Genomic DNA, 13842 nt, shown 5'->3' with positions numbered 1-13842 from the left:
AGCAGGTTGGCATGGGAAGCAGGTGCACAAATAAATCCTCTTCTGCAACCCAGGGCTGATTGTCCAGTATGAGCTTTGGTACCCAAGGCGGCTCAACAGGGAGGGATGCCTGTGGATGAAGTTTGAGCATGAGGCTGGAGTGGAAGATCCCTTGCATGGATGCTTGTTTCAGTGTAGCGCTGGCGTATGCTGCATACAGATTAGCATTCTGAGCAGTTAGGGAGGAGCATGACATGAGCTCATTCTTGAGAGAAAAGCAGCGTCAGCAAGTGAGAGCAGACCTGCTTTAGGAGGGTTCCTAAGGTACATTGTTTGAAGGGATTGCCAGAGGCCCTCTGGTGGAGAACTTCAGAGTTGTCCTGGGTGTGTGTTTGATTCAAAGAGAGATGAGAGAATAGAAGAATCATAGACTGATAGCACAACTGAATTAAAGACCTTTCTTTGAGAACAGGTTAGCTTCAGAAACCTTGAACTCTAGTGACCTCAGTGGACAGTGAAGGGATCACAGGTGAAACCCCCCAAAATAATTTTGTCTAGTTTTATACATTAAAAGAAAATCCTTTACACAGTTGAAGGAAAGAAGGAAGGAAAGAGAAAGAAAGGAAAGAAGAAAGGGAGGAAGAAGGGAGAAAGGAAGGAAACAGGTTGAGCAGGCCTTGAGGAGCACTTCTCCATGGCCTCTGCATCAGCTCCTGCCTCAGGTTCCTGCCCTAAGTTTTTGCCCAGAGTTCCTTCATGGTGGACTGTGCTCGGGACGTGTAAGCTGAAATAAACTCTTTCCTCCCCAATTGCTTTTGGTCATGGTGTCTTACAACCCGACACCCTGATTAAGACAGAAGTGTTCCAGTGAGGACCTCATATGGTTTGCTTAATATTGGGGGCTGGAGCATCTTGATCCTGGGGGTTTATGTCTCTCTATTGTGGGGATTTTGGTCTTGGCTGTTTTGTCCCATCTGCCATCTGTCCCTGGAAGAATTCCTGTGACTCTGGCCGACCCTTTCATATTCTTACACCCGTTGTCACACACGTGCTTCTCTCGGCTTAGTTATGATCCTCTGTGCTTCTGGCTCACTAATCTTACGTTGTAGTACACATAATGACCGGAAGTAGGTGTGCTTTTAACTGTTGCATTTTCCAGCGTTATCATTTCTGTTTGATTGAACAGAATCTATAGATTCTTGTGCACACACACACAATACACACATACACATTTTTCAACCTACTTGCATCCTCCACCATTGAGCTCTATCCTCACCACATCACCACGTTTGGTTTGATTCCTTCTGACAGCTCTACTGAATGCTGTTGCTGCTCCTGAAAGGGCAGCCCCATGACCCAGCCATGTCCCACTCGACCCCACCATTTTTGCAGTTGGGGGCTTTTCTCATATCCATTCCTGTCCTGGTGTGACAGAGAATTTTTTATTGACACATTTGATGTTCCGACTGCTGATGGTGATTTGATTCCGACTGCTCTATTTGCTGGGTACTCCAGGTCTTTGGGACCTCTGACTTTGGCTGACTGGCTCCGGAAGTCTCCCTTTCTCCCCCACCTTCTCTCCTCTTTTCTTCTCTAGATTCCTCCTCCTATTTATTCCCCCTGCCTGCCCACCCCACCTAGCCTTTCTCCTGCCTCAGCTCTTTTTTTTTTTAGTTTTTATTTATTTATTTTATTTATTATGTATACAATATTCCGTCTGCGTGTATGCCTGAAGGCCGGAAGAGGGCACCAGACCCCATTACAGATGGTTGTGAACCACCATGTGGTTGCTGGGAATTGAACTCAGGACCTTTGGAAGAGCAGGTAATGTTCTTAACCGCTGAGCCATCTCTCCAGCCCCTGTTCAGCTCTTTTTTAGAGTTATCAGGTGCCTTAGGCAGACAAGGTGGCAACAGATCTTTACATAACTAAACAAATGCAGCACAAACAAATGTAACACTTTTTTTTTCTTTTCCTTTCTGTCTTTCTTTTTTCTTCTTTTCATGACAAGGTTTCTCTGTGTAGCCCTGACTGTCCTGGAACTAGCTCTGTAGACCAGGCTGGCCTTGAACTCACAGAGATCTACCTGCCTCTGCTTCCCAGGTGCTGGGATTAAAGGCCTGTACCATCACCTCCTGGATCGTCTTTACTTTGTTAAAAAGGCAGCATAGACAAATGTAACCCATCTTTCTATAGTTAAATATTCCACAATGGCTGGGTAGGTAGGGAGCACTCAGTATTGGAGCCGTTCCAGGGGCCTGGTGCAGCTTGCTCATGGTTGCCTATCTCTCATCTATCCTGAGTCCTAGGCACACTCCTCCTAGGACTTCTGCAGCCAGCCCCCCTCCCGCCTCCAGCATCTTTGCTGCTCTCTGCTTGGGTTTGGGTGGCTGGCTTCTCATATGGGCGTGCGTGCTGGCATTTGGTTCCCCATGTGTTGAGATGGGAGACATTTACAGGGTGGGCCCCGATGGGAGGTGCAGGCCGTGGAACTTCTATCTTCATGATAGCTGATGCAGTGGGTCAGGTCTTGTGGGACTGGTGTGAATGGGTTCTCCTGAGTGTCCGTCACTTCTCAGGTCCCTTTCCCATAGGCAGAGCTTTTCATTGGTACCACCAGCCGGGTCTGTCCCGTCAGCTGGCTCCCAAATAACCACAGAGACTTAATATTAATTATAACTGCTCAGCCAACAGCTTAGGCTTGTTTTTGGCTATTAACCCATTCCTATTGATCTGTGTGCTGCCTGAGACCCGTTTCCCTCATCTACAGACTTCCCATCCTGTTTGCTCTGCATCTCCTTAGACTCCTTAGCCCTCTTCCCAGCGTCCTCCTGCTCTGGCTCTCCCACCCACAGGCAGCTCTGTATTAACCAATGAGAGTGATGCATCTTTACAATGCACAGAGACTGCTCCATAGCCTCCTCTTAGTCTCCTTCCACTGTTGCTGTCCTCTGTGGGTCTTCATTAGAGCCAAGCCAGTCCCAGGGCTGTTTCCTTGAATCTTTGGAAGAATGAACTGAACAAACCGGTTTAGTTATTCGTTTATTTTAGTGAAGTAGCAGCCTCAGGCTTTTTGTTCTAGCAACACAAACCGACTCGGGTAGCTTTGTAACCTCTTAGGTAACTTCATAACTCACCCACCATGGAAGGGAAAGTTCTAGAGTGTGGACCCTTGTTCCACACTATTCATTGGGGGTTTGACCTCATAAATTTGAGTTCTGTCTATGGAAGATGTCAGCCACCTCATTGATTGCTTTCCTATTTGTTTGTTTACTTTGTGGTCCCTCCCACCTCCTGTTTCTTGTAGAAACCCTGTGCCTAGACTCAGGTCTGGTTTCACTGTTACACTCTAGCTAGCATAGAAAGGCAGGGGTGGGAGTAGCCAGGTGTGACAGACACTTTTCCCCAGCACTCTGTGTGCCACAACTCAGGCACCCAACCCCTCCCTCCCTCCCTCCCTCCCTCCCTTCCTCCCTCCTTCACTCCCTCTCTCCCTCTCTTCTTCCTTCCATCTCTCTCTTTCTCCTTCCCTCCTTCCCTTCTCCCTCTCTCCCTCTCTCCCTCTCTCCCTCTCTCCCTCTCTCCCTCTCTCCCTCTCTCCCTCTCTCCCTCCCTCCCTCCCTCCCTCCCTCCCTCCCTCCCTCTCTCCCTTCCTCCCTCCCTCCCTCCTTTCTTCCTTCCTTCCTTCCTTTCTCAAGACAGGATTTCTCTGTGTGTCTCTGGTTGTCTTGGAATTAACTCTGTAGACCAGGCTGGCTTCGAACTCATAGAGATCTGCCTGCCTCTGCCTCCCTGAGTGCTGGGCACCTACTTTCTTGCTCACAGTTCCTGTCAATGGTGTAGATCATTTGTATGTCAGTGTTCTACTTGCCTGGCTGTGTGTCCCTTAAATACTACTGCACACCAAGGTTTCTGGCTGTGCATGCCTTAAATACCACTCATCACCAAGTCTAGGTCACCTGCTTCCTTTACCATGCCAGCTCTGATAACAACCTTGTTTCATGGATGGGTGCACCTTCATCTTCATGGTATAAGTTTGTGCCCCACCCATGAGATGGTGAAGTGTGAGCCTCTGCGGTTCACTGCAGGCTTCCTAGCTCTGGTTGCCCCTTAGGAGGCCCTCTGCTAACCTTGCCTGTGGAGGTAGTTGAATAAATCAGCAAGGTGCTTCCCCAGCCTGGGATCGCATTTTCTCTTCACCTGCATTTTTTCCACATAACATGTGTCTTTGAAGACTTTATGCTAATGAAAAATTACAGCATTTCCTATGTAAATTGTCTTAATAAAATATTCATTTAGAATTTAATGTAATTAAATTGCTTTTGCAATTCATGGACAAATCATTTTAATTTTAAATGAAAGCATCTTACAGATACAGAAGTGAGCAGAATCATGGAAGCTGGTGCTATATGACTATGACATAGGTTCTCATTAGAGATGGATGAAACATGCACAGGTTAAGAACATGGATGACAGCAGGTATGCGGTGGGAGATGGAGAACCTGTTAATAGGGCAGTGTCCCTTAAAGCCAGAGAGCCCTTTGTGCTGATTCCATCACCAAAGATGTAGCCAAGGATGTTCTTAAGACACTCATATTTTTATTTATGTGATGTATATGCCCTGTACGGGTATGTGCGTATGAGTGCAGAGAGGGTGTAGGATCCCCTGCAGCTGGAGTCACGGGCAGTTGTGAGCCACCCAACATGGGTAATTAGTTACTTTTCTACCTCCTTGACAAAACACTGTGACCAAGACATACTCATAAAGAAAGCATTTAATTGGTCCATCATGGTGGGGCAGTGTGGCAGCAAGCAGCAGGCGTGTTGGCTGGAGCAGCTGAGAACTTACCTTGATCTTCAAGTAGGAGGCAAAGCGAGGGAGATATGCAGGGAAGGGTGGGAGACTCTTGTAACCTCAAAGCCTGCCAGCAACACACCTTCTCCAAGACCAAATCTCCTAATCTTTCCCAAAAAGACCTTCTACCAATTGGGGACCAAGTATTCAATCCTGGGGGGGGGGCGCATTCTCTGTCAAAGCACCTCAGTGGGTGCTAGGAACTGAACTCTGTCCTCTGTAAGAGCAGTTTGAGTTCCTCACCACTGAGCCATCTCCATGGACACTAAGTATGTTTATAGCAGCTTTATTGGTAGTATCTCCAGGTGAACGGCCCAAATGAGCCGTAAGAAGGAATGGGAAAGTCGTTCAGTTACGGTTTTTATGTGGTACAACCCATAGACTGGTACATAACTCCTATGCTGGTGCGTGTAGCAGAGTAAAGGAACAAACGTCCTGTTTTAAAGACAGGCTCTCACTATATAGCCCTGACTGACCTGGAACTCACTGTGTAGTCCAGGCTAGCCTGGAACTCACAGAGGTCTGCGTGCTTCCGCCTCCCCAGTTAAAGTCGCGTACCACAGTCCCTCACCTAATGAAGAAATGCTACGTAGCATGGATGGGTCCTTCAGACAAGCCAACTGAAAACACACACACCCGCAAGAACATAACAAAATAAACGCGATGAAGAATTTGTTGTTGGGTGATTTCCCATCACGTGGGTACCACAGAGTACAGTCACACAAATGGAGACAGCTCTAATGTTGCTGGGTAATACTACCTTAGGGAACCATCATCGTAATTTTGGGGTCCGCCACTGAGTGGAGCAAGACTATAGAGCATGTAACTGGCCCAACAGATGTGAACTCAGAGCCCAGGCAGAAGGCTCTATGTGTGTGTGTGCCTACACCTGTGTATGTATCTGAGTGTGTGTATGTCTGTGTTTGTGTGAATGTTGTGTGTGAGCCTATGTGTATGTGTGTGTTTTTTGTACTTCTCTCTCTTTCTCTCTCTGTGCCTGCCTATGTAGTGGCAGTCTGTGGATGGGGAGCTGAAATGCTCTGTTTGTTCATAGGTTTCAGTTCTGTGCGGAAAGAGAGGTCCATTTGGGGTTCACTGAGCTGAATAGATGCTTGTGCATACTTTATGAATGGATAAAACCAGCAGAGAATGAGGCTATAGTCCGCAGAGCACCCAGTGTGCCAGCTCTGGGATGTATCACGGAGCAATGGGATCTGCCGCAAAAATGTCAGAGACAGTATACACATAGGTAGAGAGCTGGAATAGCCCAGCCGCTTTCTTCTGGATCTTGAGTATCTGAGCCATCGAGACAAGACACTGTGTCTGTGAAGACAGTCTAACATCTCACTGGGCACCTGATGTCCATGACTCCAAGGACACAATTTATGGAACTTTGGAGAATTTGTGTCTGTGAAGTAGGTAACATTGTCTCTCTCACCGTGTGCCCCTCCGTGTCTCCAGAGCCCAAGTTGGTGTTTGCCAAGGAGCAGCAGGCACGCAGCGAGGTGAAGGCAGAGGCAGGCACCAGTACCACACTGAGCTGCACGGTGGCCCAGGCCCAGACTGAGGTGACCTGGTTCAAGAACGGGAAGAAGCTGAATTCCAGCTCGAAGGTTCGAGTGGAGGCCTCAGGCTGCGAGAGGAGGCTGGTGGTGCAGCAGGCGGGCAAGGCGGATGCTGGGGAGTACAGCTGCGAGGCCGGGGGACAGAAGGTCTCCTTCCGTCTGGATGTCACAGGTGGGTGCCAGGGTTGTGCTCAATGGGATTATCCCAGGACATATCAGGTATCTTGGGCTGGTGTTTTCCCTGTCCTTAGACCTCAGTGTTTGTTTGTCCCAGGGTTCTGGAAACCCTCGTTGGCCATGTCATAATTCCAATGAGACCATGAATGTGTGACCAATCTTCTCCATCCTGTCCTTGAGTTTTGGAAAAGGCCACACACCATGTAGCCACTATTTCCTGCTTGATTTTATTGCATTTTACTGTCTTGCATTTCCTGTCCGCTGTGGTCCAGAAAGATGTGGGTTTCTGGTTTGGGATTGAGGTGCTCGTTCCTCCCAGCTGTGCCTCCTCCTGCTGTTTGTGGTCTCTGAATGTAAGAGGGCTAGGAAGCCATGGATGGCCTGAAGTTTCTGGTGGTTCCAAGGCAGGAAAGAGTCAGAGTTCTGTCCTTAAATGTCAGGATAGGTATTGTTAAGGGACACTAGCTGTGATGGCCTTAAGGACTACAGTATCTCACCTGCCAGCAAGCATCAGAGTGGGCCTGCAGGTTCTTAGGGCAGTGACAAGACCCTGCATGCCCAGACTTTCCACACATGACGTTTCAGCAATGCAGCTTGTGTCCCCTGTGACACAGAACCTTGTTTATGATCACATGATGATCTGTCAATTATGGGAAGTGTTGCCTTGGCCATGCCTGGGCTCTGATGAGCCCCAGGCCCTGAAGACGGGTTATGTATAGTCTGGAGTCTCTGACCTTGTGCATCCCTATTTGTTCCCAGAGCCCAAGGTGGTGTTTGCCAAGGAGCAGCAGGCTCGCAGCGAGGTGAAGGCAGAGGCAGGCGCCAGTGCCACTCTGAACTGCAAAGTGGCTCAGGCCCAGACTGAGGTGACTTGGCTCAAGGATGGGAAGAAGCTGAGCTCTGGCTCAAAGGTTCGAGTGGAGGCCTCGGGCTGCGAGAGGAGGCTGGTGGTGCAGCAGGCGGGCAAGGCGGATGCTGGGGAGTACAGCTGCGAGGCCGGGGGACAGAAGGTCTCCTTCCGTCTGGACATCACAGGTCAGTGCTTATGTGTCAAGGTGGCTTGTTGCAGGTGGTGGGAAATTCCCTGATGACCCCAATGGTCCTAGTGTTTTTCCCCTTAGAAAAACTATCTCTGTACATGGCTTCCTTTCCAGTTGAACTACTTGCTTCATGCTGGAATGTGTGTGTGAGAGAGGAAGGAGCTTGGGTCCCACAGTCCCCTTGGAGGGTACAATCCCAGTGACCTAGTGTCCCATTAGACCCCTAAATACTAAATTTTCCACCACCTCCCAGCGGCACAGTCTGGGAACCAAGGCTCTAACACGTGGGCCTTTGGGGAGCATTTCTGATCCCAACAGCAGATCCAAAGAAGAAAAACAGGGATTCTTTGCTGCACCATGGGTTAGCCTATGCTAAAATCACATAATGAAGACTTGGGTGTTTCAGTGCAGGGATTGGCAACCAGACTGAAGGAGCAGACAGCAGAGCTCAGGGTGGACTCTGACAGCAATGGATTCTTTACCCCCACCCCGCCTACATCTCTCCTCTCCCCTCTGGGACCCATGGAACAGCTGCAGACAGTATGATTGTTTCATGAGAGATTATGAGAGATTATTCAACCATACTGAGGAGGAAACACTGGGCCAGTGATCACCACATGCAAATCCAACTATAGTTGGGTTCCAGACTTAGAATAGAAAGAGAAGCACAGAGTCCTCAAAGTGACATGCAGGTATTCCTGTGACTCCACTTAAGGACTGAATTCATCATTTTGAACATACTTAACATATAACGATCTACAGAGTGACAATGAGGTGCAGCGTGGGGTCTGATAACATATCAGTGATGGGCACTGGTCAAACTAGGGTAGTCCATGGTTCCTTTGATGCTTATTGTGTTTTTGTTGGAAACATTTAAAGTCCTCTCATGTAGTTATCATGAAGTACTTAAGTCATTCTGTACTGGACAGGTGAACACCGGAATTATGGGATGACTGTATGTGCTAATAGAATAAATGTACACTCTGGAACACACACACACACACACACACACACGCACGCACACACACACTGGGGATGAAATACAGAGCTCTGTGCATGCGAGGCACAGCTCTACTGCTGCTGAGCAACCTCGGTGCCCAGGAACAAGAGAACAAACACAGTGACCGCCATAAAACACATATGAATACTTAAAAAATGAAAACTGAGTTAGGTCTTGTGAGATGGTTCAGCAGGTTTGGATGAGCTGGGTGAGCAAGCCTCGGGACCTGAGTTCAATCCCTGGAATCCATGTAAGTGTGGAAGGAGAGAATGTACCCACAATGTTGTCGTCTGGCCTCCACCCTAGAGCTGTGGTGTGTGCGACTCTCCTGATCATGTCACATACAGCAGTAATACTAACTGAAAAATTAGAGCCCAGAGACTCAGCAGAACCTACCAGAAGCGGCGAGAAGGCATGAAGCACAAGGGACAAGTCTGGAGTGTATGCTATTGCCAGTCCGCTATGGTGAGACTAGGAAATATGGACAGAGATCCTACGGTGGCTGCCTAGAAGAAAGGGTGCTATTGGAAATTAGGCAGAAAATTGGCAGGAAAAAAAACTGCCTAGTGACAGCAGAAAGGAGTAATGGGGCGTGTCAACTTTTGATAGCCAGTCTTTTCACTCTGAGTAACACTCCATGGGTTTTGCTACCCCCTGTCATCCATGGTTCTAAAATATATGGAAAGTTTCAGAAATAAGCAGTTCATCAGGTGGAGGCCAAGGTATCGCTTCACTTCTGTTCTGTTGGTCCTTATTTTACTTAATAATGGTCTAGAGCATGTGCTTCTGTTACACTATGTTTCTTTAATTTTTCTATTTTATTACTAGTTGTTATGATTTTTTTTTGTAAGGGTTGAGACAGACTCTTTCTACATCACCCTGGCTGTCCTGGAGCTCACTATATAGAACCAGGTCAGCTTCAAACTCACAGAGATCCACCTGCCTCTGCCTCCCAGGTGCTGGGTTTAAAGGTGTGTGCACCACCATGTCTGGTGTACGAGTTTCTTACCAAGCCTAATTTGTTAACTAAACTTTCTCAGGAAAAACATACACAGTATTTGGTGTTATCTGCATCTGAGGCACCTTCTGCAGGTCTTGGAATGTATTCTGGATGGATGAGGGAGCTTGACTTTCCCTGTGTTTCCAGGCCCTGGGGTTTGTCCTGAGCACAGAGAGTGCGGGGCCTGGATGACATCTGCTGTTCAGCTGACCCTACCAGGGTCTTTCCCACTGTGACCTTGCTGCTCTAGATAGTGCTCTGACTTTGTGTCCCATTTGTCCCCAGAGCCCAAGGTGGTGTTTGCCAAGGAGCAGCAGGCACGCAGTGAGGTGAAGACAGAGGCAGGGGTCAGTGCCACACTGAGCTGCACAGTGGCCCAGGTCCAGACTGAGGTGACCTGGTTCAAGGACGGGAAGAAGCTGAGCTCTGGCTCGAAGGTTCGAGTGGAGGCCTCGGGCTGCGAGAGGAGGCTGGTGGTGCAGCAGGCGGGCAAGGCGGATGCTGGGGAGTACAGCTGTGAGGCCGGGGGACAGAAGGTCTCCTTCCGTCTGGACGTCACAGGTGGGTGTTGAGATAGCAGTTTGTTTGTGTAGACATGATGACTGGATCAGGTGCATTGCTGACCACTGGGTTCTTCCTGTTACACTTTGTCTATTACCATCCTCTGCCCTCCCACCTGCTCTCTCATATCCGTGAGGAAAACAGGCAGGTGTAGGCCTTCTTACATACCTTGAGTGGTGTCCACATGGTGTAGCTAGCTGTGTGTTCCGAGAGCCAGCCCAGCATCTTTTGGTTGGTTCTGTTGGAATCATTCGGTTCTTGGTTGTAAGGTGACCTTGTAACCTTCACCTGGGAGAGTGATTGTCCTTGGATTGGGGCACTGGAACTTCCAGGGTCTTTTCCAGAGCCATGTGTGCTTCTCCATAGCCAGAGCTGCCACTTACTCAGGGTAAGGACAAGTCACAGGCCAGGTACTTGGTCACACCTGTAACTGTCTCAAGGCTTTCTTGGTATTCTCAGCTTTTGGTTTCCTGGACTCCCCTTCACTCCCTTTCCTGGGATTTGGAAGCCAGCCTCCCGCATACCTGTCTGTAGGAACTTGTCTGTTGGTGGACGGTTGCACAGCTCGTGTGAAGTGCACAGAGCGGGGAGTGATCATGTGCTTCCATAGACACACGTCAGCGCAGAATGGGCTTTTTGATCATGTCCTGGGCTCCTGTTGTTTTTCACCAGAACATTCTCATCATCAGCCCTTGGAAGCTGATGCACAGAGTTAGCGTGGAGAAGCGCTGATGTGGTGTGCGGCCATGTTCCTGTGAGAGCTGCCACTGACCGGAGTGCTAGGAAAAGCCTCAGTATGTCCCTGGTGGCTGGGTGCCACTGGGCCTCTGACTGGTTGCATAGAGATGGCTGAAAGTCTCATGTATTTTCCTTTTGTTAGGATGCTTAATGCTAAGTCATTGTAGGCTGCACTTCTGCTCTTACCCTGCAGGTTTATGTTGTATCCTTGGTGTCCTTAAGAGTTAGTTCCAGCCTGGCAGGGGTGGTGCACGCCTTTAATCCCAGCACTCGGGAGGCAGAGGCAGGCGGATCTCTGTGAGTTCGAGGCCAGCCTGGTCTAGAAGAGCTAGTTCCAGGACAGGAACCAAAAGCTACTGAGAAACCCTGTCTCGAAAAAAAAAAAAAAGAGTTAGTTCCAGAACCCCCACTGCAGATGCAGGATCCTCAGATGTGCCAGCCCTTTATATACAATGTTGGTGCATTTATGTATAACCAACACACATGTTCTGCACATGTTCTTCTAAAATATATTTCATTTTTAAAATGGTGTGTGTGTGTGTGTGTGTGTGTGTATGTACATGTCTCTGTGGGTATGTGCATGCGAACGCAGGCACCTGCAGAAACCAGAAGAGGGCATCAGATCCCCTGGAGCTGGAGTTACAGGTGGTTGTGAGCTGCCCAAACTCAGGTCATTTGAAAGAGAAGGAAGCATTTTTAATTGCTGAGTCATCTCCCCAGGCCCATCTGTACACTAAAAAAAAACAAAACAAAACAACAACCCACCATCCTCAAACAAACCAGATTTATTGATTTCGTGTATATGAATGCTTTGCCTGCACGTATGTACATGTGCCATGTGTGTGCCTGGTGCCCATGGAGTTCAGAAGAGAGCCTCAGATCCCCTGGAGCTGGTAGCTGTGAGTCACTGTGTGGCTGGTGAAACCAAACCCGAGTCGTCTGCAAGAGCAGCCCGTGCTTTTAACTGCGCTGCCATGGGAACCTGTTCTCTCTGGGCATCTCAGCTCTTGTCCTGGCTGACGGCACCCATCAGTGTCAGGGCCACCAGCTGCCTGTCTGTTATCTGGGGACTAATGACAAGAACAAGCCTGTGCTTCTTGTAGATGCCGTTCTGCCCCACCTCCGCATTTTCTGTTTGGTGTGGCTCAATCCATGATGCAGAGGGCCAACCATACCATCAGTTGTGAACACGGACAACTGTTTAAAAAGCCTGCTGTTTCTTTGTGGGACATTGTTTGAAGAGAATATGACAGCTGATTTCATGGTTTAAAAAACTGGCAAGTTGTGACAGTTTGGCTGATTCCTGGAGAACCATGCCAAAGCTGACAGAAGAAGAAACTGAAAACTCAGACAGTGCTGTAAGCATTGACTCAATGGGAAGCAGGAGCCTAAGAACTGTTTCAGGGGCAGGGTGTGCAGCCAGCAGGGACATCATTCCAGAAGTTCTGGAGACAAATTGTCCTTTACTTACAGAAGCTCGCTTGGGAAACAGGAGGAATGCAAGATGGATCATTTTATGCAAACAATGTGACATGCAAACCAAACATGACAGGGAAAAGATGCAGAACTCAAGGCCACATCCACGCCAGGGCTGGATACTGAATGCCTGGTAGAAAACTGCTCTGCAGGAGTTGAAGGCTTTGTGGAAAGGGAGGCCAAACACAAGGCATTGGCTCAATACAAGGCACAGGTCGGGCACTGAGAGGGAAATGCACAGAGATCCAGCGAGTGCGGAGTGGCAGGATTTCATAACATTTACTCTCTTGGGACTAGTGAGGTGGCTGAGTGGAGGAAGGTGTTTGCTGCCAAGCCTGAGGATCTGATTTTCGGGACCCACATGGTGGGAAGAGAGATCCAACTCCTGCAGGCTGCTCTCTGATCACACTCATGGTGTGGCACACACATGCCTACACACACACACTCACATGCCTACACACACACACACACAAACAGACACAAAAAAATCAATCACCATCTCATTCTGAAAACTCTTCAGTAAAATTCATCATGAACTCTTTACAGAAATCCACACCCCCCACCCCCAACTGTGAAAGGCAGAGCTGCAGGAAACAGCTCTAACATCCCACTTCCGGTGAGAGTTTTACCTTTGAAATGGCAACAAGACAAGGCAGGGCAGGCCAGCAGGGGTAGGGCTGACTGCCACCAGTTAAGACCGTTCCTGAGGCCAACAGTGTAGTGAGAGCCTTGGGAAGGATGCCTCGCACAGAAACCCAGCTTGCAGGATACATCACTCCCTCCAAACTCTGCAGTGAAGCCTTGGAAAAATGAAATTCTACAGAACGCACAGGAACTGAAGGTGCACCATTTTCATACCCGATGCCCAACAAACGACATTGGATGCCCAGTGAGGAAACGGTCTAATATTTCTGAAGGACTGTGATCAACACCTGAAGAAGTTACTAGAAACCACAGAAGACTTGATTTCATCCCTAGATCAGGATCTAAACGTATTTGTTTATTTTGAGTGTGACAATGATTGACAAACTGATCGCAAAGGTTCTGTGCTCTCTTGAAGATGAACGTCTGAGAGCATCTCCTTCCAGAGATCAGCCCTCATCATAAGGCCAGACTAACAGGACAGGGACCAAGTGTGGCCCTAGGAGAGTAGAGCAGGACGAAAGGGGCTCCTGGACCAGCTCTTGACTGACGGCTGTCATAGCCCGCCCCTCCTTTCCCGTGGACTAGTGTGAAGCATAGAGCTAGGACGGCCTTCCCCTAAGGGCAGTGCACATTTGTTATTAGCCCTGGAAGTCTCCCTGCAAAGCATACGCTGTCGTCAACAGTGAGCTGGGTGACAACCTCAGAGAAAATGGATATGGCTGATAGCTGAGAGGGCCACGGCGTTACCATGTGAACCATTTCAGAGCCAGTACGTGAGTACATGGCTTACAGAGAACCAGGGGATG

At 48.8% G+C, this 13842-nt stretch overlaps 1 protein-coding gene across 8 annotated transcripts in view; it reads left to right on the top strand.

Moving 5' to 3' along the window:
- The window catches only part of Obscn (obscurin, cytoskeletal calmodulin and titin-interacting RhoGEF), a 141140-nt gene that overhangs the window by 18616 nt on the left and 108682 nt on the right, over positions 1–13842 (top strand). For 7 of the 8 annotated variants that reach the window (XM_057775833.1, XM_057775831.1, XM_057775832.1 and 4 more), the window contains exons 12-13: positions 7336–7611; positions 9902–10177. In XM_057775833.1, the coding sequence (XP_057631816.1) occupies positions 7336–7611; positions 9902–10177 (552 nt within the window). Of the gene's footprint in view, positions 1–6295; positions 6572–7335; positions 7612–9901; positions 10178–13842 lie in introns of all 8 variants that reach the window. The other variant, XM_057775835.1, reaches the window with a different exon arrangement.

This window comes from Chionomys nivalis, chromosome 7 (assembly GCF_950005125.1).
Source record: "Chionomys nivalis chromosome 7, mChiNiv1.1, whole genome shotgun sequence".
Classification (NCBI taxonomy): Eukaryota; Metazoa; Chordata; class Mammalia; order Rodentia; family Cricetidae; genus Chionomys; species Chionomys nivalis.
The sequence above is the reverse complement of the archived record's forward strand: the minus strand, read 5'-3'. Positions and strand labels throughout refer to the sequence as shown.